Raw genomic sequence first — 27,197 nt, 5'->3', positions numbered from 1 at the left:
AAAACTGATTTACTGTCTCGTAGGAAATGAACTGTCAAGAAGAAAAGGATTTGAACTGATGTGACATGGTGACATCAGTTGCTGATAAAAGTCAGATGAAATATTTTACCAGCATGCATTGCTTGAAGACATCACATCAAGTTTGTGCTGTGAAGCACAACCAAATACAAGCACATCTTTTGCTTCAGTGAGCAATAGCTCTGTCAGATACGAGCACCAAACAAATCCCTGTTCAATATTAGATGTTTGGACCAGAAACAGAACAAACAGAAACTCCTGCAGTAGCCCCCTTTTTATTTTTGGCTGATGCTTCATTGGATCAGCCAGAAGGACGCAGAATTGAAAGGAATACTGACAGGTAATGGTCAACTGTGTTAAGTTTGGGCTTTTACTCCAGAAGTATAATGAAATGACTCAATATGGGTGTATCAGTCTGAATCTAGTGGTCACAATTTCTGATTTATTTTTCTAAGCATTCCAACCCAGCTCAAGCCTTTGGAGTTACGATGGTGACGTTACTCAGATTAGTATCTTGAAAACAGTAAATTCCTTGGTCTTCAGTTTCTCAGGTGTGCATTAAAAATAGTGTGTTTGGAGATTATGTGGAATTATGGTGAAGTGGGAGACAGATGCTTGCTTGGTTGCAGCTTTGTTTGAGGAAGATCCAAACTAGCAACTGGGCAGGCATGAAAAATGTTTATTAAATGTTGATGTAGACAAGGAATGAAAGAATTTCTGGACCTCAAACAAAGCTTTTATGGCAGTTCAGGAGCTATGTTTAATTCCATTTGGCAGTAACATTTGGCTTTTAACTTCAGAGACCTTTTACTTGTACAAACTCTAAGTAACACAAGCAAGGGAAATCTCTAAATTGTATGCTGAGAATACAGACATGGACAAATTTGTTGGCACCTTTACAGCTCATTGTAGAAATGCTTCATACCTCCTGAAAAATGACAGCCTTAAAAGGGATTTTCTCATCAATACCTAAATGACTGATGTATGAACCAATAAATGTATGAAAAATAAATGATCCTTCATTGTAAGATTAGTCTAAAAAGCCCGGTCAGATTTGTTGCTACCTCTACAAAATATAATAAATCACTGCATCACAATTATATTTCAATCTAATTGTTTGACCTTAATTAGAATCACTCATTGATAATTTAGTATCATTAAGTGCATAACACTGAACATGGACCAGTGTATACAAAAGAAGAAAAAATAATACATTATAGTTAGTAGTAAGTTATAAAAACCATTTCCAAGTAACTTCATGTTCTTGCGACAACAACTGTTATGAGACACCCATGGGATTTCTCCACGGGACTGTAGCCAACCTCCCAGGACAACGACCACAAACCACAGAAATAAAACGCAATCCCAAGTTGACCAGAAGCATAATGCAGACGAAGAGCCAAACAAAACATTCATGGACAATAAAACTGAAAGGGCAAGGAGCATCATGGTCCGATTGCACTATCCGTTGCATTTTGAACAACAATAGGGTCCACAGAATAAGACCCAAGAGGACTCCACTATTAAAATCTTGAAATCAACACTGGAAAGCCACAGACTTTCTGGCAGAATATCCTTTGGATTGATGAGACAAAACTCAGGCTTTTTGGCAGGCAATTTCAGCTCAGACAGAAAAATGACCTACTGTGAAACATTAGTGGGACTTGGTCTGGTGAAACCAGGATGTGGGACTTTCGAATGACAAGTAAGCTGAGACTTTGTTGTCCAGGTGAAAATTTGATCTCCAAAGGATCAAAACATCATAGGACAAAAAATAAATCCAAGTGTCAGGAAGCTCAGCAGTCGCAGGTCAAGGGTCTCCCAAAAAGATAATGTCAAAAATAAAGCTTAAGTCACCAAAAAGACTAAAAAAAACCCAAACATTAAACTGCTTTGAATTGCCTTCAATGAGCTCTGACGTGTATCCCATTTTTATAGAAACATCTGAAAAATGCAAAACTCTTTAGAGCAGTCTGATTTATGTTAGAACATGAAAAACACAGATATGGATGTCATTAACATTCATCAGTTTCAAGTTACTTCAGAGATACATTAGTTGTGGGTTCTTTTTTAATGAAAGGGTTCCATCATATATGTACGTATGATCTGAAGATCATAGGAAACAAAACACCAAACACAATCAGTACCGTGTTGGGGGTAGTTATGTTACACTACCTGCTATGCCAGTTTGGCCGTTGGTGCCGTAAGCTGTGGTATTAGTTTCATACTGCTCCCGTGGTATCTGGTCCAGACTGGATTCTGGGTCCTCCATGTAGGCATTTCCTCCTCCACCAGCTGCGATCAGCAAGGGAACCAACTCCCCATTCTCCATCTGACAAAACCACATTAGATTGATCTCTGCTGCAAGTGAATACATTTGTTTTGTACATTTCTGTCGCACTAGTGGCCGCTGGTTGCATTAGTGCTGGTACTTTTACTTTTTTATCTTTTCCTTATTTTCTACAGTTTTCGTCTCTTGAAACAGGTCTTTAAAATATTTTTCCACATGGTTTTGGATGCCATGCAGCCTAAATGATTTCTTCTGGAATTTCTGGAACTTTTTAACATCTGTTTTCATGAGTAACCATGCCAATAAGAGAGCTGTTTACGTGTGAGAACAGCTGTTTGAGCTTTCCAAAGCCCAATTAATGCCCCGAAAGGAGACCACAAATCCCCGAGGGGTTAAAGAGAAGATGTCACGCAGACTTATCACCCACCACTTCCCTACATTTGGACACACTAAGACACTGTGGCGATTCAGTCTGTGGTGCTATGTGAGGAGGTCCAGAAAAAAAACGGATTTATGCCTCCACAACTGTTTGGATTATGTACTATTTGACAGATAGACATAAATTTGAAAGGCTGTGTGTCTGAGCAGGTAGTCAACAGCCCGGGAGCACCACAGGGGACCATACTCCCAACCACTTTTCCCTCCATTTTATACATTTCAGACTTCCTGTCAGAATCCTGTCAACACCAGAAACACTGGATGTCTTTGGAGGCTGATGACAGGAATCTGTTAGGTCTCTTTGTGGCAGAGTGTAAGAACAGTCCCCTCATCTTGAAGCAAACACATTTCTATCAAAACATCTCCTGTCACCTTAAAGATATATGTGGCTCCTCCTCCACCACCTCCTCCACCAGCCCACTCTCCACCAGCTCCAATGCCATGGTTATCTTCAATCACAGACAACTCTCCCAGGCAGATCTTCTGGGTGATGGCGGTTCTCTGGCAAAGGGCAATAAGAGGAAAATGATGGTCTCACACAAATACAGAAAAAAAAACAAGTCCAACAAACTAGAGAACTTGGGCTGGGCGATTTTGGACAAAAATAAAATCCAGATTTTTTTCTCTGAAAACCCAATTTTCGATTTCGATTTGGATTTTTTTGGTAAAACTACAAAAGACAATGGAATAAATTGTTTCAAATATTTTATCTTTATTTTTAGAAAGAAAAATAGCAAACAAATTTCCCTATTGGGAATAAAGCGCAATTGAAAGATACTGTAAAACCTCCTTGAGTTTAGTAAAGTGACAACATTTACAATTTTCTTGACCAAACAAAGATGACTAAACTAGCTCTGTCTGTAATGCAGCCAGCTGCAAAAAAGGAAAATAGATTTTCCGATTTTCCTTTATTTAACATCGATTGTGATTAATAAATCCGATTTAGATTTGAAATCGATTAATCGCACAGCCCTATAGACAACTAGGTCACGCTCTAGTCGCCCCTCTACGTGGCAAGGGGTTTTCCTCCCGGACATCATACACGTCATCCGGTTCTTCCAGCCTGTCTTTGCATTCCACCTACTCACCCCCGGGCATGCGTCTTCTCCCTGATGGCCCACCAAGATGTAAAGTATCTCTCCTTTCTCAAGTGGAAATATGGCCGATATAAACACCCCATGGTTGCGTTCGTAGTTGTTTTTGGCTCCTTTCCCTCCTGCAGCCCCGTATGCTGAGATCCTTGGGGAGATCATTGACACATGAAGGGATTAAAGTCAGTGACTGAAAGAAATTGCTGTTATATTGTGGTTACACGGTATTTCTTATGCAAGGTTGAGAGACTGCAGTTTATTTGAGATAATAAATGTACAAATGATATCTCTTGATGTGATACAAATCAGGGAAAACAGTTAAATGCGGTCTTAAAAATATTTCCACCATTAAACTTTTTTTCTTTTTTAAGAAACTCTTGATGCTGAGCTCAGTTAAGTAGAATTTAGCCAGAGCGATTCAACATTTCTAAATAAATCTTTTGAGTTAGGCCATCAGTTTTGCATCACCTCATCTCAAGATGTGAGGATGATGTTGAGAGCTTGATAAATTGTGCAGAGATGTCTGAAATGCTTGAAGTCTTGATCTGGCAGGACACAAAACAGTTACACCGAATGTGGCTGTAGGAATTGTAGCTGTAAACTGTGACCACGCACATGTTCGACAGTCACTTCAGGATCAGAAAGACCTATCAAAAGTTTTAGCTCCAAAGCACGTTTGCATAAATGTGTACAGGCATGAAGAATGAGGATTTCTGAGGACCTTAGAAAAAGACATGTTCATCGTATCTAAAGAGTATGGACTGCAGCTGTGAACATTATCAGCTACGATTATGTCTAAACTGAGGAAATTTACGATCAATGTTAAGCTCCACACAAATGTTTGACCAGCAAAAATCACTCCTAGAGATTCATGTGTAACGCTCTGTTAGGTGACAGAAGAAACAAGTTCTGAACTGACCACATGCAGATCACATGGTAAATCCAAGAATAGTTTTGTCACAAATTGGGCCAGGATATAAATTTTAAAAGAGGAGTCTTATGTTTGAAGAAATTAAAAGACTACATACAGACAAAAGAATCTCATCCTGGGCCAGCTGCACCAGGAATGTAGTGCTCATAAATGGGAAGCTCGGTCAACCAGATGAACTATGCAGCAACCCTTGATATGAATCTCAATAAGAAACGATGCACAAGCCTTTCCAAACTGAGTTTTCCTTTCGAATGGGCAGGTCAAAGTGCTGACGTTAATTCTACAGGATTCATGTGAAAAGACGTAAGCGAGCAGTTTATGTGAGGAAACTCAAGATCCCAGGGATGAAGCACTCCTGTCGGGAGGAAGAGGCTTAAAATTCCTCCATGCTGATGTGCAGGACTGATAACGAGTTATTGCCAATGTGTAGTTTTTTCTGTACAATGGGGATCACACCAGACACTGAACAGAAAGGTTAACTCCTGTCACTCACGGACGTGCAGTTTTCCTTCCTGAATAAATAACCAACTATAGTATTTTGGTATCACTCTTTAAATGGGTCCTCTCCATATACTTATGTGGAAAAATCAGTTTCATGTTATTTAGGATTTTTTTTTTGCAATGGTTTTCCCAACTTTCATCCTTAATTTAAAAAAAAAAGCTTGACACAATACATGCCTCTCAGAAGAAGATGTATCAGATTATATTTACAAAGGACCATATAAGATTATGTATGTTACTAAAAAGTAATATTATAGCAGCCTAGACCAGGACAAAGGTAGAAACAATACAAATTTTTGCTAAGATGTAGATTATTTGAAAGACTGAAATCAGTTAGATTTCCGGACTTCCCTTAATCACATGAGGTTATACACCACAAACAAATACGCCATGTAAGCGTTGTATCTGATAAAATTATACAATGAAAGGTTAAATACAAGATTTATTGGTGGTATTTTATAACTGCATATTAGGTGCATCAGGCACTGAGGCTGTTTTTAAAACCCCACATACAAGATTGGAATAATGTTCCTAACTATGTATTTCTGCACTTACACCAATTAGTTTGAGTGCAAGAGTGTTTGACATTTCTGTCTTCAGAAATTACACTGCAAGCACTGAGGTGGTGCATCCAAAACGGTCAGTGTGCAACGTTGGACACATCAAGCGCTCAGTTTTAGTTGATGCAGTGCAAATGGTGGCACACTCGTTTGTTGTGTTTTTGGGAAAAAAAGAGGATGATGGTCGACTGATAGTGCAGCTTTAACAGAGAAGCTCATGAAAAAGGGGAGGTATTACAGACATAACAAGGAAAATTGGTTAACTTTGTTTGGAATTTATGGTCACAACAAGACGGTGACATGGTGGGAACTAGGCATGGGACGATATGAAAATTTCATATCACGATATTAGTGGACAAAAATATCACGATTACGATATTATCACGATATTAGCGTGTCGCTTATAAAATTCTTAAAATGCAAGGAAAAACACTAACCGTGGATCCACTGGTTCCTTCAGAACATTTATTCTCAAATCATTCTCAACACAGTGACACTTGAGGTAGAGAACAAATAGTGTACTGTAAATGTTATGCATTACAAAGTGTAAACTATAGTACCGGTACCGGTACTTATTTGAACTTTCTTTTTTTGTAAGAAAATACTTCCCTGAGAGTCGAAAGAAATAAGTGACAAATAGAAATAAAGTGACAAAGTAGAGCCAAATGCACACTGATTGTATTACTCTCTGAAACTTTAACAGTGGCTGGCTGCCTGCTACTTAGTACGGCTCTCTGGAAAAATAATAAAATAAAGGCACTGCCCTGTAGTATACAAAACAAAAGCTGCATGGCCAACACAAAGATTGAGTGAAAATAAAGTGCCACAGTAGTCAAATGCACACGGATTGTACTACTCTCTGAAAAAATATTAAATAAATAATAATAATAAATAATATTAATAAAATACATGAAAAAAAATAACACTGGCTTCTACCTGGCTGGTAGCCTTGTGTGACAAAAAAAAAAAAAAATTAAAAAATTAAAAAAATTAAAAAAATTGGCGATAATTACAGTACCCCACAATAACGTTATCACGGCCGTTTTTTATCGCGATATACGATAATATCGTATATCGCCCCATGCCTAGTGGGAACTTGTTTGAACCCAAAGAAGAAGGTTCCCTATTGTAATTTTCAGTAAGAAAACAACAGTTATGGTATGCATGATGTAAACTGCACAGTCAATATTCCCAGTGTGCAACTGGCCAGTCTACCTTACATATATCCCAACAGAATGCAACTACAGCCAAAGCCTGTCAGAATGGTCACATGATTAGTATCTCTTTCTACCATAGTGTTATTGTTTTTAAATTGGAAAATTATGTACTAAAAATTTGTTCCCAACCAGTATGTAGTATTGTATACTACATTGTAAGTGCAGTAAGTCTATAGCTGAAAAGAATCAACTACTCACTTTTAATAAGCATCAAAATTGATTTTCTTTGTTCTTTTCACAGGATTTAAAGAAAACAGGACAAGTGTAGATGTCCACCAGCTCTTAAAGATGGATGAAGATGGAGGGCTCAGTTGTTTCCTCGGTCACTTACACGTATCGGTTGGTTGCAGGCACCTTCCACATTTGGACTCCTTTTAAGGGGCCGTCTTTCATCAAAGTCACACTGATATTTTTGTTCCTGTAGTTGCTGTCACACTGGGCTTGGGTCGGGCCTTGGGGTCCACTGGCGCCACATGAATTAAACAACCATTTCATCAGAGAAACATCTATAAAAAGGGAAAGATAAAAGGAAAACACACATGGCGCACAGATTATGAGAGTCACCATCTGGGGTTGCCAGGATCAACCAATTAGTTTGAGGAAAGGACAACATAGACACGGTGCTTCCAGCGGCTGGAAATAATTGTATTTTATAGTGCTTTGCTCTGAACTTTACAAAGGTCTCCAACGATTAACTCACCCTAAATAGTCAGGTTGTAAGCATTTGATCTTTTTCAGTCTATTCACCTGCTTGGCATCCGCTGCCAGTATCTCACTAAAATACAGTTTATTACCAGTTATTGTTACTGGTAATGAAAAAATACCCACTAATCTTAAGTTTAAAGCGCAGAAAGCAGTTCTGATCAATGTGAGGTGTGGAGTGATTTTAATATAGCTACCAAGCATCTCAGACCTGGAAATGAAATTTAACAGAAATGATCAAGTGGTAACAAAGTACTGTGAATACTTGCTGATCTACAAATTTCGTTATATTCTTTGAATAAGATGGAGAGTAAAACCTGAACCACTTTAAGACATTAAGAGGGTTTTTATTTGAATTTTTTTTTTTATTGAAAAAGTTGAAACTTACGATAAAAAAAACAAAACACAAATTCATTTCAATGGACAAATGGCACCTAAGGTTTTAATTCAACAAAAAACTCTGATGAACCTTTACCCATCAAGTCTAGTATCCTAGTAAGTATCAAGTGTATGTCAGTTTTACATGTTAAAGTGATTGAATGGTTTACGAATATCATGCTTCAGGAACGGACAAGGTGTGCATGGTCACCCGTAGCCTTAATATACCTGAGACCGACGGCTCTGGAAGCGGGCTCAAGAAGTCCAAGTCAGCCATTTGCAGAAGAGAGTTGAGATCTGAGGATAGGCCGGCAGCCAAGGTAGTAAAAGGAGAGAAGGAGAAGGGAAAAAAATAAGTCATAATCACTAATCTGCGTTTAACTGAGTTATAGACCAAGTAAAACAAAAAAAAAGAAGAATTAAATAAAAGGAAATGAGGATAAACATGGGATGTTTTTACCAAACTAATTTCTGAGGAAGGGAAATAAACAAACCCATATGTCTGCCTTGGTCCTCATCTGCTTTTGCATGCACACACCAGAAATTGTTCATTTAGGGGTGGTAATGTTTATGAGACAATCTCGACCAAGGCCTTCCCTCAAAACCAATCTGGTATGTTACAATTTGATTAAGTAATGAGAGTGGCCAATGTTCTGAGCATTAAAAGCTCTCCAATGCAACACAATACCAGATCAGATTCAGGTCATAAATGCAACAGGAAAAACATTATTTAAAGTTTATTAAAGTGACTGTGGGATCCTGAATTCATTTCCAATATCAGTTGGAAAACATTCCACTCTCGCCACACCGAAGCCGAGCCTCCCTGAAGGTTTCAAACTGCCTCTGCTTAAACTAAATAAAACGCCTTTCACATCCGTGCATTAACTCAAGTACAAAATTGGCTTGGTAAAAGTCCTCTTCCACAACTGCGAGAATTAATCTCCAAGATGCAACAATACACAAAACCACACACACACACACACACACACACACACACACACACACACACACACACACACACACACACACACACACACACACACACACACACACACACACACACACACACACACACACACACACAGAGGAATGTTGGCATACACTATTGTCATATTGCGGTAGTGGATTTGCAGCAAATCATTTAGCCCTGGTTACCCTCCTGTCACAGCCAATCACTGACACACGGCATCAGGCGAATGACAGCAGACCGCTGCAGCGAGTAGCCAGGACTCCATGTTCTTCTTCAATCTCCATTCACAGAGAGTTTGATCTCATCAAGTGCAGAGATTGTTTTGAACTTCAGCTGTTTGCCTTCAAGAGCATTTTATTTGCAGCGACCCAACACGATCAAGGCATAAAAACGTCAGTCTCTTTGAGACGCGTGTGCCTGCGTACCTGTGATGAAGCAAGCCGCTCCAATGGCGATGTTATCGAGAGCGATGTCCGCCCTGGAGCCTTGTTCCCACACGGCTGTCACTTTTACGTGGAACCTGGGAAAATGCAGACATCCATCAGGGAACTGCAGGACTTGTGTTCAAGAGAAAGCAACAGAGTTAAACTTGTATTAGAGAGCAAAGCTGCTGATTTTATCAGATAAAGCTAATTTGCTTTTTTAGAGCAGCAAAACTAACAGGACAAACTAAACTCCTTGAACTATAAGTCATTAAAAAAAGTTACAAAGGGACATAATGTTTTTATAATTTAAAAGACTGAGGGAAAATGTCATGATAAAAATACATTTGAATAAAAAATACTAAAGAAAAAAGTCAGAAAAAGGGGGATGGCTGAAGTCCCCACATATCACCACGGGGATGTTTGTACTACGTCACAGAGAGGACCAGCAGATGAGACATGTGAACAACGTGGAAAGAAATTCACAGCCAACAGTTGGCTATTCACAGTGCACCAACCCTCCTTCACAGTAACATGTTAAGGTCTACAGCATTAGTTTTTAACAAGCGCTGCAACCAGTCTTGTGTTACTCTTGCTGCTCTGTCTATAGTTATTACTTCACATATTGTCTGAAACAGAAAGAACACGTAATACTGCACTGCAAATATTTCCCCTGTCTCCTTGTCAACTCAAGCTTGTCTATTTCACTTTCAAATGATTTCACACTCTCAAAGACGATCAGAGGAAGAAATGATTTAAACGTCCCTTTCTTGTCGCTCTGTTTCTTTCTCTTCCCCACATCCCTGACGTCTCCTCTTTTACTTGTCTGTTTAGGAGCGCTAAAGCTGAAAACATTCTTCTTGTTTGTTCACACGTGCCAGAAGTAACAGCAGAAATCCTTTAAGCGACACAGCATCCAAAACAAACAAACAAAAAAACTAAATCTCAAAAAGGCTGCACTTGAAGACTGATTCAACATCAGGAAGGAATAATGTAAATGCTTCTCTATAATGAACAATTTTGTCTTCCAGTGGTATTAAAGTTAATTTTAAAGATATGCTGATTACAGGCCATTTTCAGTTCATAACCCTGTTAAAGTTAATTTATTTCACAGATTAATATTCTTGATAGTATTTTGAAAACCAAAATATGACAAAACTATTACTGTACAGATTTGTCTTATGGTGGGTTTCACATGGGTTTTCCCCATTTACTACTTTACTCTAGCCTCAATTTTCTACTTAATATATAATATTACCCAGATGTACAGATGTTCCCAGATGTTGTCAGCATCAGACTCTTGCCTGGGAACTCCTTTGACATTATGATATAGTGCTGACTCATTACCAGTGTGTGGTAAGTACCTAACTATCTGCCCATCCATTAGCTTCAGTTTATCTGAGTTTGGGTTGCGGGAGCAGCCTAAGCAGGGGAATACCGAGGCTTCCTTAAGCCTGTGTGATGTAATCTCTCCAGTGCCTCCACCTCTGCTGGTTGAATATACCCAAAACACATGTCCAGGAGGAGGTATCATCATAACCCCATGCCCAAACTTCAACTACTGTAGCTGCTGTACCCTGCCACTGTTTTTCACTTGCAATTTTGTCTTTAATATTTGTTCAGGGGTCATTTTCTGGCACCTAAAGACAATTTGTGTTGTAATACATGCTATATAAACAAACTAGAATTGTATCAAATAGGTCATCTCTATGTGGAGGAGCAGAGTATCTACTCAAACATCTCATCCCATCTCTAGAGGAGGGTTCAACCATCCTCCAGAGGGCACTCTTTGCAGCCACTTGCAGACATGATTTCATTATTTTATTCCCTACCCACAATTCGTGACCAGAGGTAGGTGATATACTGTATCTTGATCTCCTTAGTATCACTGAGACCACACCTGATTCTTCAGATATGACACCTCAGATCCAGAGGTGGACAGAGTACTCGACCCCAGTACTTGAGTAAGAGTACAAATACTACTGGTCAAAATTTACTCCGTTACAAGTAAAAGTAGCTCAGTCAAAATATTACTCGAGTAAGAGTAGAAAAGTACTAGCTTTTAAAGGTACTTAAGTATCCAAAAGTAAATGCTTTTAAATTTACTTTAAGTAAAAGTAAGAGTAAGAGTAAGAGTAAATTTCTTATTTTCCACATCAGTAAATTACTATATTTTTTCTAAATTGATTTAAGGATCTTTTAACTCTTGTTTCTGAGAATTCAATGTTGAGTTGTTGAAAGCAGAGAGGTAGTTCTGCTTCGGCAGACACAATAAACATTTGAAAAGAAATGTCTGTGGTTTGTCTGTGCCCTCGTTTTTTACTCGGTCGAACTCAAACATTGAGTTAAGATACGGCCAAGGATTTTGTGAAAGTCCCTGCTCCGAGTCCGGCTCATTATCAGACTCAGACGACTCAGCGGATTGTCTTTCTTCTCCTGACGCAGGCGTAGCCATTGTTGCGGCTCTGTCTTGACTTGTTGCGGCTCTGTCTTGACAAACGCAAGCTACTTTGGCGGTATCGTTTTGAGGAGGCTTGACGTATTTCCGCTTTACGTACATCCCAGTGGAGAGCGTGCACTGTGATAGGTCTCCTCCTTTGACAAAAACAGCTTGTGTCCAATAGGATTTTAGGGAAGAAGAAAAAAGAGCAGACCTGAAAGTAACGAGTACTTTTCAGCCTTCCTAGAAATTTACTCGAGTAAAAGTAAAATATTTGTCTTAGAAATGTATTCAAGTAAGAGTAATAAGTACCAAAGAAATCTAATACTCAAGTAAAGTACAAATCCTCTGGATATGTACTTAAGTACAGTACTCAAGTAAATTTACTCCGTTACTGTCCACCACTGCTCAGATCTATGGTTTCCAGTTACGTACCCCTGATGAAGGCCGGTCAGCTCCAGAGCAACAGCCTCCCAGTCATCCGTCCACTGACTATGTCTCTCCCAGACGAGCGGGGCGGTGGTGCTCCCATTTTCTTCAATAGCTACGTGCAAAGACCCATTAAAAACTCCATACATGTACAGCGAGAAACGCATCTACACAAACAAAGAGACAGGAGAGCTGAGCTTTAGATGGGGACATTTAACAAGATTAGGAACAAACACAACTGACCTACAAAATCAAAACAAGCTTTGATTAAATTATTTAACTTTTGCATTTGTGTGTAAGTGACCTGGCATGCAGCGGTAGAGATTGGACGAGGGAAAGAAGAGCTCTGTATGGACGCTACTTGCTGGGGATTACTCTCTTTAACCTGCAGAAACAAGAAACGCCCTGGGGGCACACAACAAATATGACAAAGCAGAACCTTCAGTAGATCCTGTGACCCATATAATAGAAATCGTCATAAAATCTTAAATTATACTCTTTGTTTTTTTTATTGCACAAGGTACTCAACACGAACCAAGTATAACAATTAAAAGCAGAAAAGCCAGAGCACTTTCAGCACATATTGATTCTGCACCTGGATTTAAACAATCCTGGTGAAGTCCTTACGGTCAAGTGATGTAACTTCATATAATATAATAATCTCAGAAGGCTCTACTATCATAAGTTAGGGATAGAAAGAACAATAAATTAAAATCCCTGACATTTGATGTGTTTGCATAGCAAGAATATAAGGTTTTAAAAGGAAATTAGAGAATTATTCAAACCGCAATTCAATAACTCAACATAATAAAAGTAGATCCACTTGAGGAATACACACCAGAGTCATAGATAATAAAATTAGGTTGTAAATCACATGCTGTGCAAACAGACGCACATAAACACACCAACCTGGAGTCCGCTGCAGGGTGACACCCTGCATGTCTTTTTTTTCTAGAAGGTCATCTCCAGCAACCCTCCTCCAGCCCGAGTGCTGGTTGGATGCAGACCAGCCACATGAATCCCAATCAAATGAGCAGTATGAGCCATAGGGAAGATCATCTGGCAGGGAAGCACATTGTTATCATAGTTCAGTGACACAGACACCACAGCTGCCATGAAGCCCATCTTCTAACCAGATGATTCCTCTTCTTTTATACATTTTGAATAAATTGGTCGGGAGCAAATAATACGCTTTAAGGTCCTTTCTTTTTTTTCTGTGTACTTTCTTCATTCTCTGTACTTTGAATGCAGAATAAAGAAGACATGTAGAACGTATTAGAATGTAAAACAAGGTTAAAATTGTGCTATATGTAAGATCAGACCATTGAACTTAATCACGCAAGTCTGGGCTAAAATGTCCTCTGTTAGTTCAGCCAGCGTCACCATTTACAGTGATGGACTCGGCAGGATCCACTGACATGGCTAACTACCACTTCAAACCATTAGGTGGTGGTAGTGCACCACTTTCAGATTTTGGCAACTGCCAATAAATAGGAGAGGAATACGTTGGTAAACAAGAAAAATAAAGCTACAGATGAGCATTTTAAGGAGCTGTGATGGCAACTGCATTTCTATTTGCATAGACTGCAATAATGGGGGTCATACGAGACAACAACTCAAATGGGACACTGTGTTGGCTAAACAAGATCATCTCCTGCCTACAGCATATCCAATCAATACCATTACAGCTAAGTTTCAGCCCTGTTAAGGTTCTGAAAGGTGTCACTGCTATACTATTCTGATAATGTAAACGTACCAATGATTGAGGCTCTTAACAGAAACTAACCTGTAGGAACCAATCTCTGAGTTGAACTTTGACCCTTAAAACAATTTACATTGATAATATAATATTTTGTCAGTATATGTCAGTAATAACTTGTACAATTGGGATATAGAGAGAACTTCCCATCAAGACTAAAACCATTTGAAACCCTTGTCCATTACTACCATAAATTTGGGGTCTATCACCTTCAAATAGCCAGTTGAAGAAAACTTCAATACTGGTTTTATTTTTCAATCATAAAATTTGCCTCTTATGACCTGAAGTTGGTTCTGCATATACTTCACTTCACAAAAACACTTCTAAGAGAGATTTGCTGCTTTTTCACAAATATATGGAACAATTTCAGGTGTGGACCTTGTTGTTTTGGTGGACTCGGGTTGTTCCTGTTTTACCTTTGTGCTGTCATGGAAAAGACAAAGCTCCTAGTAGACAATGATTTCCTTTGTGGTGGATTGAAACAAGAAATTGTCCAGTGAGGCTATTGTTCTGTATTGCTTCTACATTCTTTATCTTTGCGAGGAACTTAAAAAACACTGCACAAAAGCCAGAATGCATTGACTGAACGCCTAAAGTCCTCAACTTTGCATGAGATGAGATTAATGCAGATACATAATTATGTGCTGTCAGTCTTCCCCATTCTAAGAGAGTTTATAAAGGTTCTTGATCGTGTTTTTCTGTGTACTGAGCAGCAAATAAAATAAAGTTTAAACAAATAATAAAATTGCTCTTTCATTTCCGTTCTAGTCACAAGAAAACTACTTTGCATCCAATCAAAAAAGGTTGACTTGAACTTTAAACTGATGAATGTCTGAGCATTGTCTCTCTATTGTTGACCAAATTGCCCCACTTATAATCAGGAAACAGAAATCTAATAATGCCCCTGAGGTCAATGATCACATTTGAGCAAATTGAAGATTATACCTAATTTGAACGTCAATGAGCGGATGGAATGGATATCAAATAATCAGATATGATATCTACAGTAGTTAATAATACACATAGACACAACATAAGTGTAAAACAAGCACTTTTGAGACTCAATACAATAAATTCTTCGTACATATGCAGCTACAACAGTTTAATTGTTGTCTGTGGAATGAACTAAGAGACATGCTGACTTGTTTCTAAGAGTAACATTGAACAATTTAAACTGATGTGGGTTGGTGTGGAAGGTTGTACGTGAGTGTTTGGACTTGTTGAAAATGCAAGCCAGTCGGGGCACGGTGGCGCAGCAGGTAGTGCAGCCGTCTCACAGCAAGAAGGTCCTGGGTTCGATTCCCGCCGGGGACGCTGTGGGCGCTGAAGTGCGTGTTAGTTCCCCCATGACTTCAGCGCCCACACCCTGGGTGGGGTTGGTGAAAGGGCCTTTCTGTGTGGAGTTTGCATGTTCTCCCCGTGTTCCCCTGGGTAGCTAATGGGAGCTACCCTCACAAAAACATGCACACAGTCCTGGGCTATACATGCCCCCTCTGGCCAACCGGGGCGCCAGATGGGGGGGGGAAAGTTCCGGCCGGAATAACGTGATCCTTCCACGCGCTACGTCCGGCCAGAGAAGCCCCACCCTGTCTGGTGAAAAGATGCGGCCTGCTCACTCCTCAGGTTAAGGAGGAGACCTGAGCTCAGTGCAGGGCCCTCCCGGGGTTGGTAGAGGATGGCAATGCCCAGGACTGTTAGGTAGGAGCACTGGGTGGTAAAATGGGGAAAAAACCGGGATAAAAATATTGAAAAAAAAAAAAAAGAAAATGCAAGCCAGTCTTAGTTTGGGTAACACTGCAAAAAGGTAAAATCTTGTTTTTGTTTCTGGACCAATGAACCGAGAAAAATCATGTTAAAGTGTGAACTTTAAAGAAAGTTTGGAATCGTTTAAATGAAATTCTGTTAGCTGCTTCGTGATGCTTGTTACTTACAGCTCAGATAACTTTACTAACTTGTGCTTGGTTTTTAATGTTCTAACTAGCCTGGCCAGCCAACCTCATACTTTTCTGCTCCGTTACAAATAATCTGGTTCCTCAGGATTCAAGATTGATTTTCCGGTATAATTTAAAACGGATACAGAGGAAACTGCCTCTGGATGCCATTTGATAGATATGCAACAAATCAGAGACACAAAGCCTTAGACTCAGGGCACAACAAAAGACCAAAGCAGCTCAGGCTCAGGTTGTAGTATGACTACTACTGGATACATTGAGATAACACAAACCACATGTTGAGTCGAGCTGTATATCTTAAAGACTAACTGATTAGCAAGGGTCTTCACTGGGCAACCACAGCCATTATTTACCTGTTTTAAATGTATTTTTATGACCACGCTTAACAGATATATCTTATTCATGGATTCACGCATTGAAAATATTACACGCCACCACTGTGAACAAGCTCCTTCCCTCAGGACCACTAAATAGCCCTGACAACATTGATTTAATTACTGACTGAAGCGAAACCTTTTGATTCTGTGTGCACAAATGTTTTTTTTGCACAGATTGATTGATTTTTTTTCTTTAAAGACAAGCTTGTTGCATTACAATTTGAAGTGGCAGCAAATGAAAAGAACTGACTGTCTGACAGCACATTTTTCTGCTGAACATTTTTCAATGCATTAATAAGCTAAAGTAAGTACAAATTTCTAGGTAATGAAGAAAAACAAACAGAATATTAAAACAAATTGAAGCAAGGACGAGAACATACGCAATGACTCAAATTTTTTTAAATGATTTTGTAGAGGGTGGAGAAGTGATATATTAGAGAAAAAGAAACAATTTACAGTGGATTTCAATTTCATGCAGCTAATGTAGAGGATTTACAGCTTCCTGACAACTCCACTCTGATTTAGGGCTGCTGCAATGTACTGCCTCACATACTGTAACTCTTCACCAACAAGACCCAAAGAGCTCAATGCTCTTACAATCAGTCAAGTGGATCTCATTAAGAGCCCTCGTCACCATAGACTCTACTGTGACATTCTGGGATTTTAGGAAGAAAATTGAAAAACTCACCACATAGTAAGCCCTCGTCTTCTCCTAGAGGACAATCTGTGTGGAAGTTGCACACTTGGCTCCGGTCAATGCAGCCACCCGAGTTTTCACAGTGGAAAGATTCTTCACAGGCCCAGTTCAGGTTGAGGGCCTCATCATCTGCATCATAGCAATCACACAACACTTAAAACATTACACAACAGAGGAATCGCGTCATGTGTAGCCCTGGGGGTTGGTGAGGTAAAATTGACTTAAAATGACACAACATATAGGCCTAATTTATGACCAACAATAACATGTTTTTAATAATATGATCACTGCAATCAGGCTACCTCATTTGTTTCAAGAAAAACTGAAAAAATGCAGTGCAAAAAAGACCTGCTGCTACCTTAGTTTACTTTAGAAAACACATATTTCTGCTGTAGTATTTTATTACTGTTGTTCTGACAAGATTCTAACCAAGTTGCATAGAAATATTCTCAGTAGAGGGATAATCTTTGCATCTTGGAGCAGTTGTGCAGATGACCTCTCTTTTGTTTATTTCATTAAGACATGGAATTAAAACTTAAAATGAGCTTTAATTTATAGACATGTAGATGCATAATTTATGAGCCCCATAAAATATGCATCTCTAAAATTCACGCCTTTCTACAGAGTGGTTTCTAGTATTTCAGGTATAAGGAAATGCGATCCAGACCCATGTGGTTACATGTGGAAACACTTGGCACTTTTAAGTGACACAATTGAATGAGCCCTTAGAGAAAAGCTTGTGAAATAAACATTTCATGTGGGATAATATTCTTGGTACAAGGTTAAGCGATACATTTTAGAGGTCCTGGATAACAAATGCCCGACAGCTGAAAATTGGGTTCAATGAAAATAAAAAGAAACTTACAAAACAGGAATGGCATCTTCAAAGGGACGAAATCTTTTTACAGAAGCGATTATTTTAGAGAAAGGGAAAGAGCCTATTTTTATTTTATTTATTATCATTACTACTACTTTTTTTTTTTTGGGGGGGGGGGGGGGGGGGGGGGGCGACATTTTCCACATATTGATCTTAAAAAAGGGTTTTATGTCAGATCCCCTACCGGGCGCAACTTTTTCCATTTATCCAGGCTGGGGTAAATGGAGAGGGTTGTATGGCTGATCCAATGGGGACAATGTGGAGTTCAGTTTTCTGCCCAAAGACACTTCAGCAGATGACGGGGCTGGGAATTGATCTATGATGTTCTGACTGAAGGGGTCCTCTGTCTACCCAGTATCAAATTGGAGCAGCATATATTATTAGCCTAAAGTTTGGGCAAAAATAGTGTTTAAACTGCAACAATTTGATAATATACAGAGAGAAATCTATTCAGTGCTCTGTTGCATGTACAGCATAAACTGAAAGAAAATGGAAAAAAATAGTATTTCTGAATGCATTATCACACAAAAAGCACAGCTAATGTCCTCAATCTGGTTCGATATCAGGTTTTCAACATCTGGGCTGAATGGAAACTTTTAATCATAGCCGTCGAACACTCAAGGAATTTACCCAATTCACAGTTTATGAAGACCAGAGAGTCCAAAGCCACACTGGCTCTGCCGTCAGCCGTGCAGGAAGTGTAGAACAGGGTCACCTGAAAGGGTTCATCCATCTGGCCAATCACAGTCTCTAGAACCTCCCACTCAGCCCTGCATTAATAATAAAAAATCGTTTTAAAAATCGCTTATAAGAATTTCTCATGAGTTTATGATTCATCATTACCACCAATGTGTTTGTCCAGAAAACAGCACTCTTTAATTTGCTGGCAAGATGTTTTTGCTGTCACAAAGCAACAAAAACGAACCCACAAAACTTTCACAGTTAAAAAAAACATCAAAAAACCCTCTGTAATTTATTTTAATCAGCATTTATAATTGAAACACTGCAGCTCAGCTCAAATTTGTAACCGAACCTGACTTTTCCATAAAGCACCTGCTAATTTGTAGTTTGTTATCTTTTATGGCATATACCTGATACTGGAGCAACACACACATACATACACACACACACACACACACACACACACACACACAGACACACGCACACACAGACATCTGTACATGTGAGAAGTCACACAGAGATTCATCATGCACTGGGGGGCAACTGCGCCGTACGTCTGCTGGTTTCTATACTATATGAATGGTGGGCTTTCTAAATTAAAAGATGTTATGCCTCGTAATGGAATTGCTCAGTCCATCTAATAAAGGCAAAGTACAAACTTATTGCACATGCACAGCCATCCCTCTTGTGTCCCCACCAATTACATATAAATTATTCTTCAGCCTACATCTACGGACTACAATCCTTTTTGCTCTTGTAAAGATGAATGTACCTCAGCTTTAGATCAATAGGAAAATACTGTATCTGATTGTTATTTCCTAAATAAGTCTCAGGGGAGTGCACCACCACGGTAACAAGTCTATTCATACTGTCTCATGTTGACTTTAGTAGTACCACATAAAGTAAGAAAAAGCCATTAACTTCTCTCCCCTTGCTCTGTCTGACAGCTTGTTAACTTTCATTGTAGTGAATTTAATGTCTATTTACCGTACAAGCTAGACTTTAATTTAACAAAATCTTCAGCTGTTAGACACCCATAGTTTATTTTTTATTTTACACTATAATAAATTGACATCTTGTGCATAAACGCTGCATAAATGGTAGGCACGTTTACAGATTTAGATAGCTGTTCTGCAAAAAAGACCTGCTGCGAGGCTAAAGAAGTGTGTTTTTGCTGACCTTTGGCCATTTGGTCTCCTGTGGTTGAGAACCCTTGAGTGATTAGCTAAATGGGACAGAACTGGCTCGATCAGGACCGTGAGGTTTCCCAGCGCCGGCCTGGTCTCATACAAGGCCACCTGCAATATGCACTCCTTGTTGCTGCCAGGCAAGACTGGACTGGTCAAGTGGTATTCACATTTCCCAGAAGAATCAGCAGCAGGTGGGGAGCTCAGCAGAAGGAAGTGGCCTAGGGTAATAAAACAGAGTGGACATTTCACACTTGACAGTTTTATAGCAGCCTCATAATATTATCCATCACATACATCATTTGAGGAATACTTTAAAATGGAGATAAATCTCATACTTTTCATTCCACCAAAGACAAATTTAAAGTACATTTTGCGTGAAAAGAAACTCAAAACAGAAATAAAAAAAAACGAGTGATTCAGTGAATGTTATTGCCCTGATACAATCATTAAGCCCTTCTGTTAGTCTTACCATCAGAGCTTCCAACAGAGTGGTCTGTTGTAGGCAGCATCCCAGCCTTTCTGTCCCCCAGTTGCTGTGGTGACACGACTGACCAGTCACTACGAGCGTTGCTGCGTGATAAAGTCCAGAGGCACGACGACTCAAAATCACAGGAGGTAACTGTGACACAGACATCAACAGTTTAGTCTTTTATATCCAAAACAAATAAACTGACAGTGGTTTATACAGTGAACAAGCCGTAGTGTTTGTTTTCTCCTTAAATGAGAGTATCAAAGCAACAAAGAAAACAACTTTTTCACGTTAAATTTCATAGTTTCATTTCTAGTTCATTTGTCATATATTAGTCTGAAAAACCCAGGTGTTCTGGAATTACGCTAGGTAACTTTGCGGTCAACATGGCATGGGTGCTGCAGAAACGACCAGGTCAGACGATGTGAAGAAGAGAAAAGGAGAAAGCGACCAGTGCTGAATTAGCCACCTACTTTTAAGACTAGTAAATAATGTCTTATTATCAGCTTGTGGTTTATTGTTTTGATGTGACACTGAAGTTTTCTACATCTGTAAATCTGTAATTTTGTCTTTGTCTTGTCTTGCCCAATTTATCGATTGGTAAACATCTTGTTAACTTGCTACATTCCATTTGGATTGATGTCTGAACTGATGTACATGCAAAAACCACTAAAAAAATAATCTCCAGTGTTGCTTTAGACATGCCAAAGCTTGACTTTAATGTACGGTTTGTTGAAATGTACATTAATTTAGTGTTTTCAGCAAGTGCCTGCAGTAAAATAATTTTGTGCAAAACATCTTAATCCATATACCTTCCCTGCTCTACCCAGCTGGCCTTTGGCACGAGGGTCCCCCTTATGAACCAGGTCCTCAAGGTTTCTTTCGTCCTTGAGGGGAGTTTTTCTTTGTATTCAATTAACTTGAATTTAATACTAACAAAGCATTTATCTTTTAAAACTGATTTTGTTTAAACAAAAGATTACAGAAATCAACAAACAACCTTACCATTATCAAAAAAAATGCCAAAATTGATCGACAACTATGCATTCAGCAATGTCTATGTACGATGTTTTTCATTTGTCTATTCTGGAGTTCAGAATAGACAAATGAAAAACATCGTACATAGACATTCCTTTTTTCATTTGTCTATTCTGGAGTTCACGGTGCACGGTGGCTTAGTGGTTAGCACTGTTGCCTCACAGCAAGAAGGTCCCCGGTTCGACTCCCAGGCCCGGCAGGGGCCTTTCTGTGTGGAGTTTGCATGTTCTCCCCGTGCTTGCGTGGGTTCTCTCCGGGTACTCCGGCTTCCTCCCACAGTCCAAAAACATGCATATTTAGGTTAATCGGTGATTCTAAATTGCCCGTAGGTGTGAGTGTGATTGTGAGCATGGTTTGTGTGTCTATATGTGGCCCTGCGATGGACTGGTGACCTGTCCAGGGTGTAACCCCTGCCTCTCACCTAAAATAAGCTGGGATAGGCTCCAGCAGACCCCCGTGACCCCGCAAGGGATAAAGCGGGTAAGATAATGAATGAATGAATGAATATTCTGGAGTTCATTTTTCTTCACATGGACACAAACCATGGCAAAAGTTACGCATAAGGTGTAGAGTAACCCTATGAATGTCTTCAATTAGTAGTTTCCATTACATTGTTATACCAAAAGGCTACCTTTTAATGTTTTTTTTTTAACGTTTGCAAAAGCTAAAACACTGTCATTTACTGTCAGTGATCATCGTCACTGTTGTTAACCAAGAAATGGAGAAAGAAGTTGTGTCTTCTAACACAAAGCCAATGTTATCAAAAGGTGAACTCCAACCAAAACACGTACAATAAACCTAACAAGCAGTTTATATGTTTCTAGTTATTTTATTGTAATATCATCTTATCATTTAGATTCTGTTTTCCTTCCTGTGTCTACCTTTTCCACATCTGTTCGGAGTTTTGTTGATTACTCTTCACCTCTGATCTGTTCCTGGTTCTCATCAGTCATTAATCACCCCCGGGATGCAGTATAAGCTCCGCGATTTTGTTTTGTTTTTGTTTTTGTCTTGGTTTTCAATGGCCTGATCGTAGGTGTTCTTGTTAGCAGCACGGCATGTTTTTCAGCCCCTCCATCACTCTGTTGTGTGTCTATTTTTTGTTTTTGTATTGCTCTACTTCCCACCCTACCACTGCAGTACTGTATGTCCAAGCTTTGTAGGAGTAAGATAAATTCCATTTTATATACATCTAGTCCTTGTGATTTTTTTTCTTGGGTCCACCTTTTACTTACAGTAAATGTGAGTTATTTTGGTGCTGTGTTTTTTATAAACACATTCTGAGTAAAGTCATGACAGTAAAGCTTTTACCACTTTGTAATGCTGCCATTGTTCACACTTAAAAGGTGTTCTCGCACTAAGAACACAAATAAATGAAATGTTTAATCTGTTATTTTATTCTGTTCGTCACGCAAACACACCTTAAGGTGTTTAACATTATAGGTTTTTCTTGCTTCATTTTCTGTTTAAGCTCCTAACACCTGGTGCAATTATTGTTCCTGTTGCTTTGGACCCCTGTTAAGAACATTATGTTAAAGGCAAAACAATTGTGTGACGTCCACATATGTGAACACCAAGTCTTAGGAGCTTACAACTCCTCCACAGACTCTTTATTGCACACAGATCAGGACTGCAGGCAGACCAGTTTGGTACCCATACCCTCTTCTTCTTTAAATCCTGAAAATGTAATGACAAAAAAATGCAAACACAGCATCTAAGAAAAAAAACAACAACCAAAAAACCCCTTCATCTTAGCAATGTTAAAATTGGTTTAAAATTGTTTCAACACAATGTCCACTACAGACTTTTCATGTCTTTGGCCCAGTGGGTTACGGTAAGGGCCTAAACCTCTAACAAATTTAATTGCAGGCCAAAATCTGTTTAAGCGGCCAACAGACAGAACCTTTGTATAAAAAAGACTGAGTCACTGAGTTTGTATGTGGGGGTAGAGTGGGTGGGGGTTGGCTGATTAACATGGCGGGAATGGAGGAGACGTTCAAGACATCATGTGATTACTGAAGAGGAAACCGCCACTACAGCCAATGAAGCAAACTGCCATAGGGGATTAAGTTCAGAAATATGAAGCGTATCACCAAATCCTTATTTCACTGAAGCCCAGTTTCATTGCTTTAAACTAACTAAAAATAACCCTCTTCTGATCACGAATGACGTTTGTCTTCTAAACTGTTTTTGTGGTGTCAGCATACTGCCTTTGAACCACTCAGATCTTTTAATTTCACAGTCTAAGAGAAGTAAATTTGCCTTTGATGGTTACAGTTTGTAGTTTTATGTTCCTCACAAATGAAGTTATGATGGTTGATTGCTAGTAAGTAAATATTTAATGTATATGGATAGTATTGCCAATATTCAAACAGCTCAGCCAGCATGTCCATGTGGGTACCATCTGGATTAAAAGTGGACTACTTGAGTAGAGCCTGGATTTCGACTTTAAATGGGCAAATGTAAATAACAAATACGATTTGGGTCCCCTAGGTTTGAGGATTATGGGCCCCTAATGGAAAGCTTACAGTATATGAGCCAAATGTATGGGTGTGTAATGAAAGTGTAATGAATACACTTAGACATAGACCAACAGACGGGCACACATAAGAAATGTGACCAGCTGGAATCCAGGTAGATCCCAGTGACAGACCATGAGCAAGCACAGGCAGGGCCACCATGGAGCATGATGACAAACCAACATGAGACCAATTTTACACCCAACTGTTAGACCCACATGTGAATGCTGGCTGGGAGATAATCATAGAAAGTTTAAACACTTATTTATCATTTCGAAACATAACTGAGACCATAATTCTTACTTTGGCTGTCACTTCCCAGGTAAGATGGAAACAGCGGCTCTGAGAAGTCCTCTTCCACAAATCTTTCAGAGAGAATATGGCAGGTGCTGCACGCTGAGGAGAAGGACAGACAGACTTCAGTTACCACTGTCTGCATCCATGCAGTATTTCACATGTTTCAACATTTTCAATCACCCTCTTTGTCAATATGATTGCCTGTCGAGGCAAAAATACCCAGGGTAAGCACAAACCTTTGGAGTGACATGGTCACCTGCAAATGGAAGAAGGTCACAGCAGTGCATGATAAGGTCCTCAGGAACATCAAACCACCATTTGCTTGTCATTTTATTTGAAAAATATTGTTGTTTTCTCTCACATATGGATTTTCCATACACGTGTACTGTGTATTCTGTAACCGATCTACTCTGGTCGAGGGCTAATATGAGTTGAAAGGAGTAAAACGTGTTTCTTTTTGAAAATGCACTTTAAAGGCTCACTTTGTGATATGCCATAACTGCAAAAAAACAAACAAACAAACAACAACAACAACAACAACAGCAACTACAACAAAAAGCCTCCAAAGACCAAGACCTCCAAGCAAATGCTTTGTCTGGAGAGTGGGTCGTCCAAGAACAAATTCCCAAAATATCATCTCTCATGGCTTATTATTGACAAAACCTGTCACAATTTTAAATTGGATAAAAGATCAGGGTAAAAGAATTGTTGTTGTTTTTCTCTTTCAGAAAGCAACACTTTTGTTGTGATCATGTCTTCAATTTATATAACTTAATGTTTTGGAATTATTAACAATCAGAAGTGGTCAACAATCTCCAGTAACACATTTCTTTGTTGCAACATTCTCACAACACAACTCTTTCAACATGTTGCGAGGGCGGTCATCAAACTCTCAGGGCATTCAGTGTAGTCAAGAGGATGTGAAAGCAATTTATCAATTGTCTACTTTAAAAGAGCCTTTAAATGAAATGGGATTTATTAACATTTAAATCCACATACATCACAAAAGCCTTTAGTTTTAGCTGTTTAGAAACCCACTTGGCACGCAATAACTTGAGCACCTCTTGTCCTATTACTTCTTACAAAAAGTTTAATTAAGGTATTTTTTGCTTAAGAAAAGTTTTACATATACATATACCTTATATATTTTGCCCACTGAATAAAATGGCTTTGAAGTAGCAGTGTAGGAGTCTTTGTTGGTGCAAAAGCTTCATCTGACGCTCGTTTTATATCATGCAATATCTAGTTGTCTCGATTAAAAAATGACCAGTGTGAATAAATCTTGACGATATCTTTAACTGAGAAACTCAAAGAGAGAGGTTCAAAGATGGTCTTTGTAAGGGTTTTTAGCAAGAGTCAAATTTCTAACAATAGAAATGTAGTACGACCCTCCAATGACCCTCCTAGCTGCTACAATGTACACCAAATAACCATTGAAAATGAACAGAAGAATGGAACAATGTGTCCATCAATGCAGCACTGGTATTATTACTCAAAATTCCAAAACAATCCTGAACAGTTTAGCAAAAATAAGAGCAAATCCAAGCAAATTGGTTGGATTGTGGCACAGAGAGCATGATGTACAGTCTACAGCTGGTATGACAGCGCAAAGAATGATGTACAGAAACTGCTACACCATCAGACACCAGGAGGTACAACTGCAAAATTACTGGCAAGAAACATGGTTGTTCATGGCTGTCAGAGCCATCAGTTTCAGTGGCAGAGTTCAAGTCCTCAACAGGACCTCATGGGGAAAAGGATCTAACAGATCCTTTGAAGATTGCCATTTCATGTCTTGTCAGTCTGTGCAACTTAAAGTGCTGCTTAAAGTGTCATGCCAAGAATGTTAATTTGAGCCAGATAAATGCCTGTACTAACTCTGAAGAAAACTTCCGGCTTCTCGACAGTTGATGTGAATCAACTGAATCTGTTGCAAACATATTCAGCTTCAAGAGCAGCTGTGGGTTATATTCAGGATGCTGCGCTAGGACGGCTCAATTGTGGAATAAAACAAAACAAAAACTGTGATTTTGGACAAAGTTGAAATCAGGATTATGTACACCAACGATCCAGCGACTTTTGAAGCATGTTAAATTTATAAAACTTAACACCAAAAATGTTTAAAATTCCAATGTAAACGTAGACAGTGGTCCAAATAAAACTTCAGATTAAATAAAAATGAATGAAGCCAACAGAGCAAAAGCAAAGAGCTGCTGAAACACAATGAATCCATTTGATGTTTTTGGCAAGAAACACCAGCGTGACCTTGATACTGGGGACTCACTCATCTATGGACACATGGAGGATATAATATGTGGCAAAATCTTTTTTTTTTAAACTTTAAATGACATTACTTTGGGGATCTCTGGGAGCCCAGTGTGGTAAAACAGGTTGAGAGTTGTTCTACAAAAGAAACCAGTGATGCAGTGAAGTTTTAGTCGTGATGACTCAGCAACTGTATTGAGAACATCTGGTGGAAATGTTCTTTCGTTATTTAAAAAAAGAAGACCATTTGCTTCAGGTGAGCTAGCATGTACTGTAGAGCTTCAGCATCACACCTGCGTATATGGATGCACACTTTGCTCGAGTGTACGTCACACTTATCTACAGATCATTGGTGATTTGTCATGAATTGTGGCTGATCGTAACTTTGTGAGCTGTCAGTTTTGTGGCGGCTGTGCTCCATTTTATGCCAGTCATTTGTTTCTATTTTGTTATCGAGTTGCGCAACAATGTTTTATTGAGGTGGTTTATAACCAAGTGCATTCTTGAATATCTCCTGAATCATTTGGTGAGAACACTGCAGCAGCTGTGTCTGTGCTGTGGAGTATAAATGTGCAATGTGTCTGAAGCAATTCAGTGATCAAAAATGATTTGTTTTGATTAGTTAACTTTTGCCCTGAAGTAAAGTTACATATTTAGGAGTGTGGTCAGTAGAAACCATTTACTTATGC

General features: G+C 39.1%; 1 protein-coding gene across 1 annotated transcript in view; it reads right to left on the bottom strand.

The window, feature by feature from the left end:
* The window catches only part of ltk (leukocyte receptor tyrosine kinase), a 77,968-nt gene that overhangs the window by 19,338 nt on the left and 31,433 nt on the right, over window positions 1-27,197 (bottom strand). The window contains exons 2-15 of the mRNA XM_061743705.1: window positions 24,250-24,342; window positions 20,390-20,539; window positions 19,910-20,138; window positions 18,680-18,819; window positions 17,164-17,301; window positions 13,297-13,446; window positions 12,692-12,792; window positions 12,394-12,554; window positions 9,522-9,616; window positions 8,355-8,423; window positions 7,378-7,552; window positions 3,835-3,985; window positions 3,119-3,247; window positions 2,194-2,350 (exon numbers count right to left, since the gene is read on the bottom strand). Coding sequence (XP_061599689.1) covers window positions 2,194-2,350; window positions 3,119-3,247; window positions 3,835-3,985; window positions 7,378-7,552; window positions 8,355-8,423; window positions 9,522-9,616; window positions 12,394-12,554; window positions 12,692-12,792; window positions 13,297-13,446; window positions 17,164-17,301; window positions 18,680-18,819; window positions 19,910-20,138; window positions 20,390-20,539; window positions 24,250-24,342 — 1,938 coding nt within the window. The remainder of the gene's footprint in view (window positions 1-2,193; window positions 2,351-3,118; window positions 3,248-3,834; window positions 3,986-7,377; window positions 7,553-8,354; window positions 8,424-9,521; window positions 9,617-12,393; window positions 12,555-12,691; window positions 12,793-13,296; window positions 13,447-17,163; window positions 17,302-18,679; window positions 18,820-19,909; window positions 20,139-20,389; window positions 20,540-24,249; window positions 24,343-27,197) is intronic.

The sequence above is a fragment of the Cololabis saira genome, chromosome 16 (genome assembly GCF_033807715.1).
Source record: "Cololabis saira isolate AMF1-May2022 chromosome 16, fColSai1.1, whole genome shotgun sequence".
Lineage (NCBI taxonomy): Eukaryota > Metazoa > Chordata > Actinopteri > Beloniformes > Belonidae > Cololabis > Cololabis saira.
This window is presented reverse-complemented; position numbering and strand designations above follow the sequence as displayed.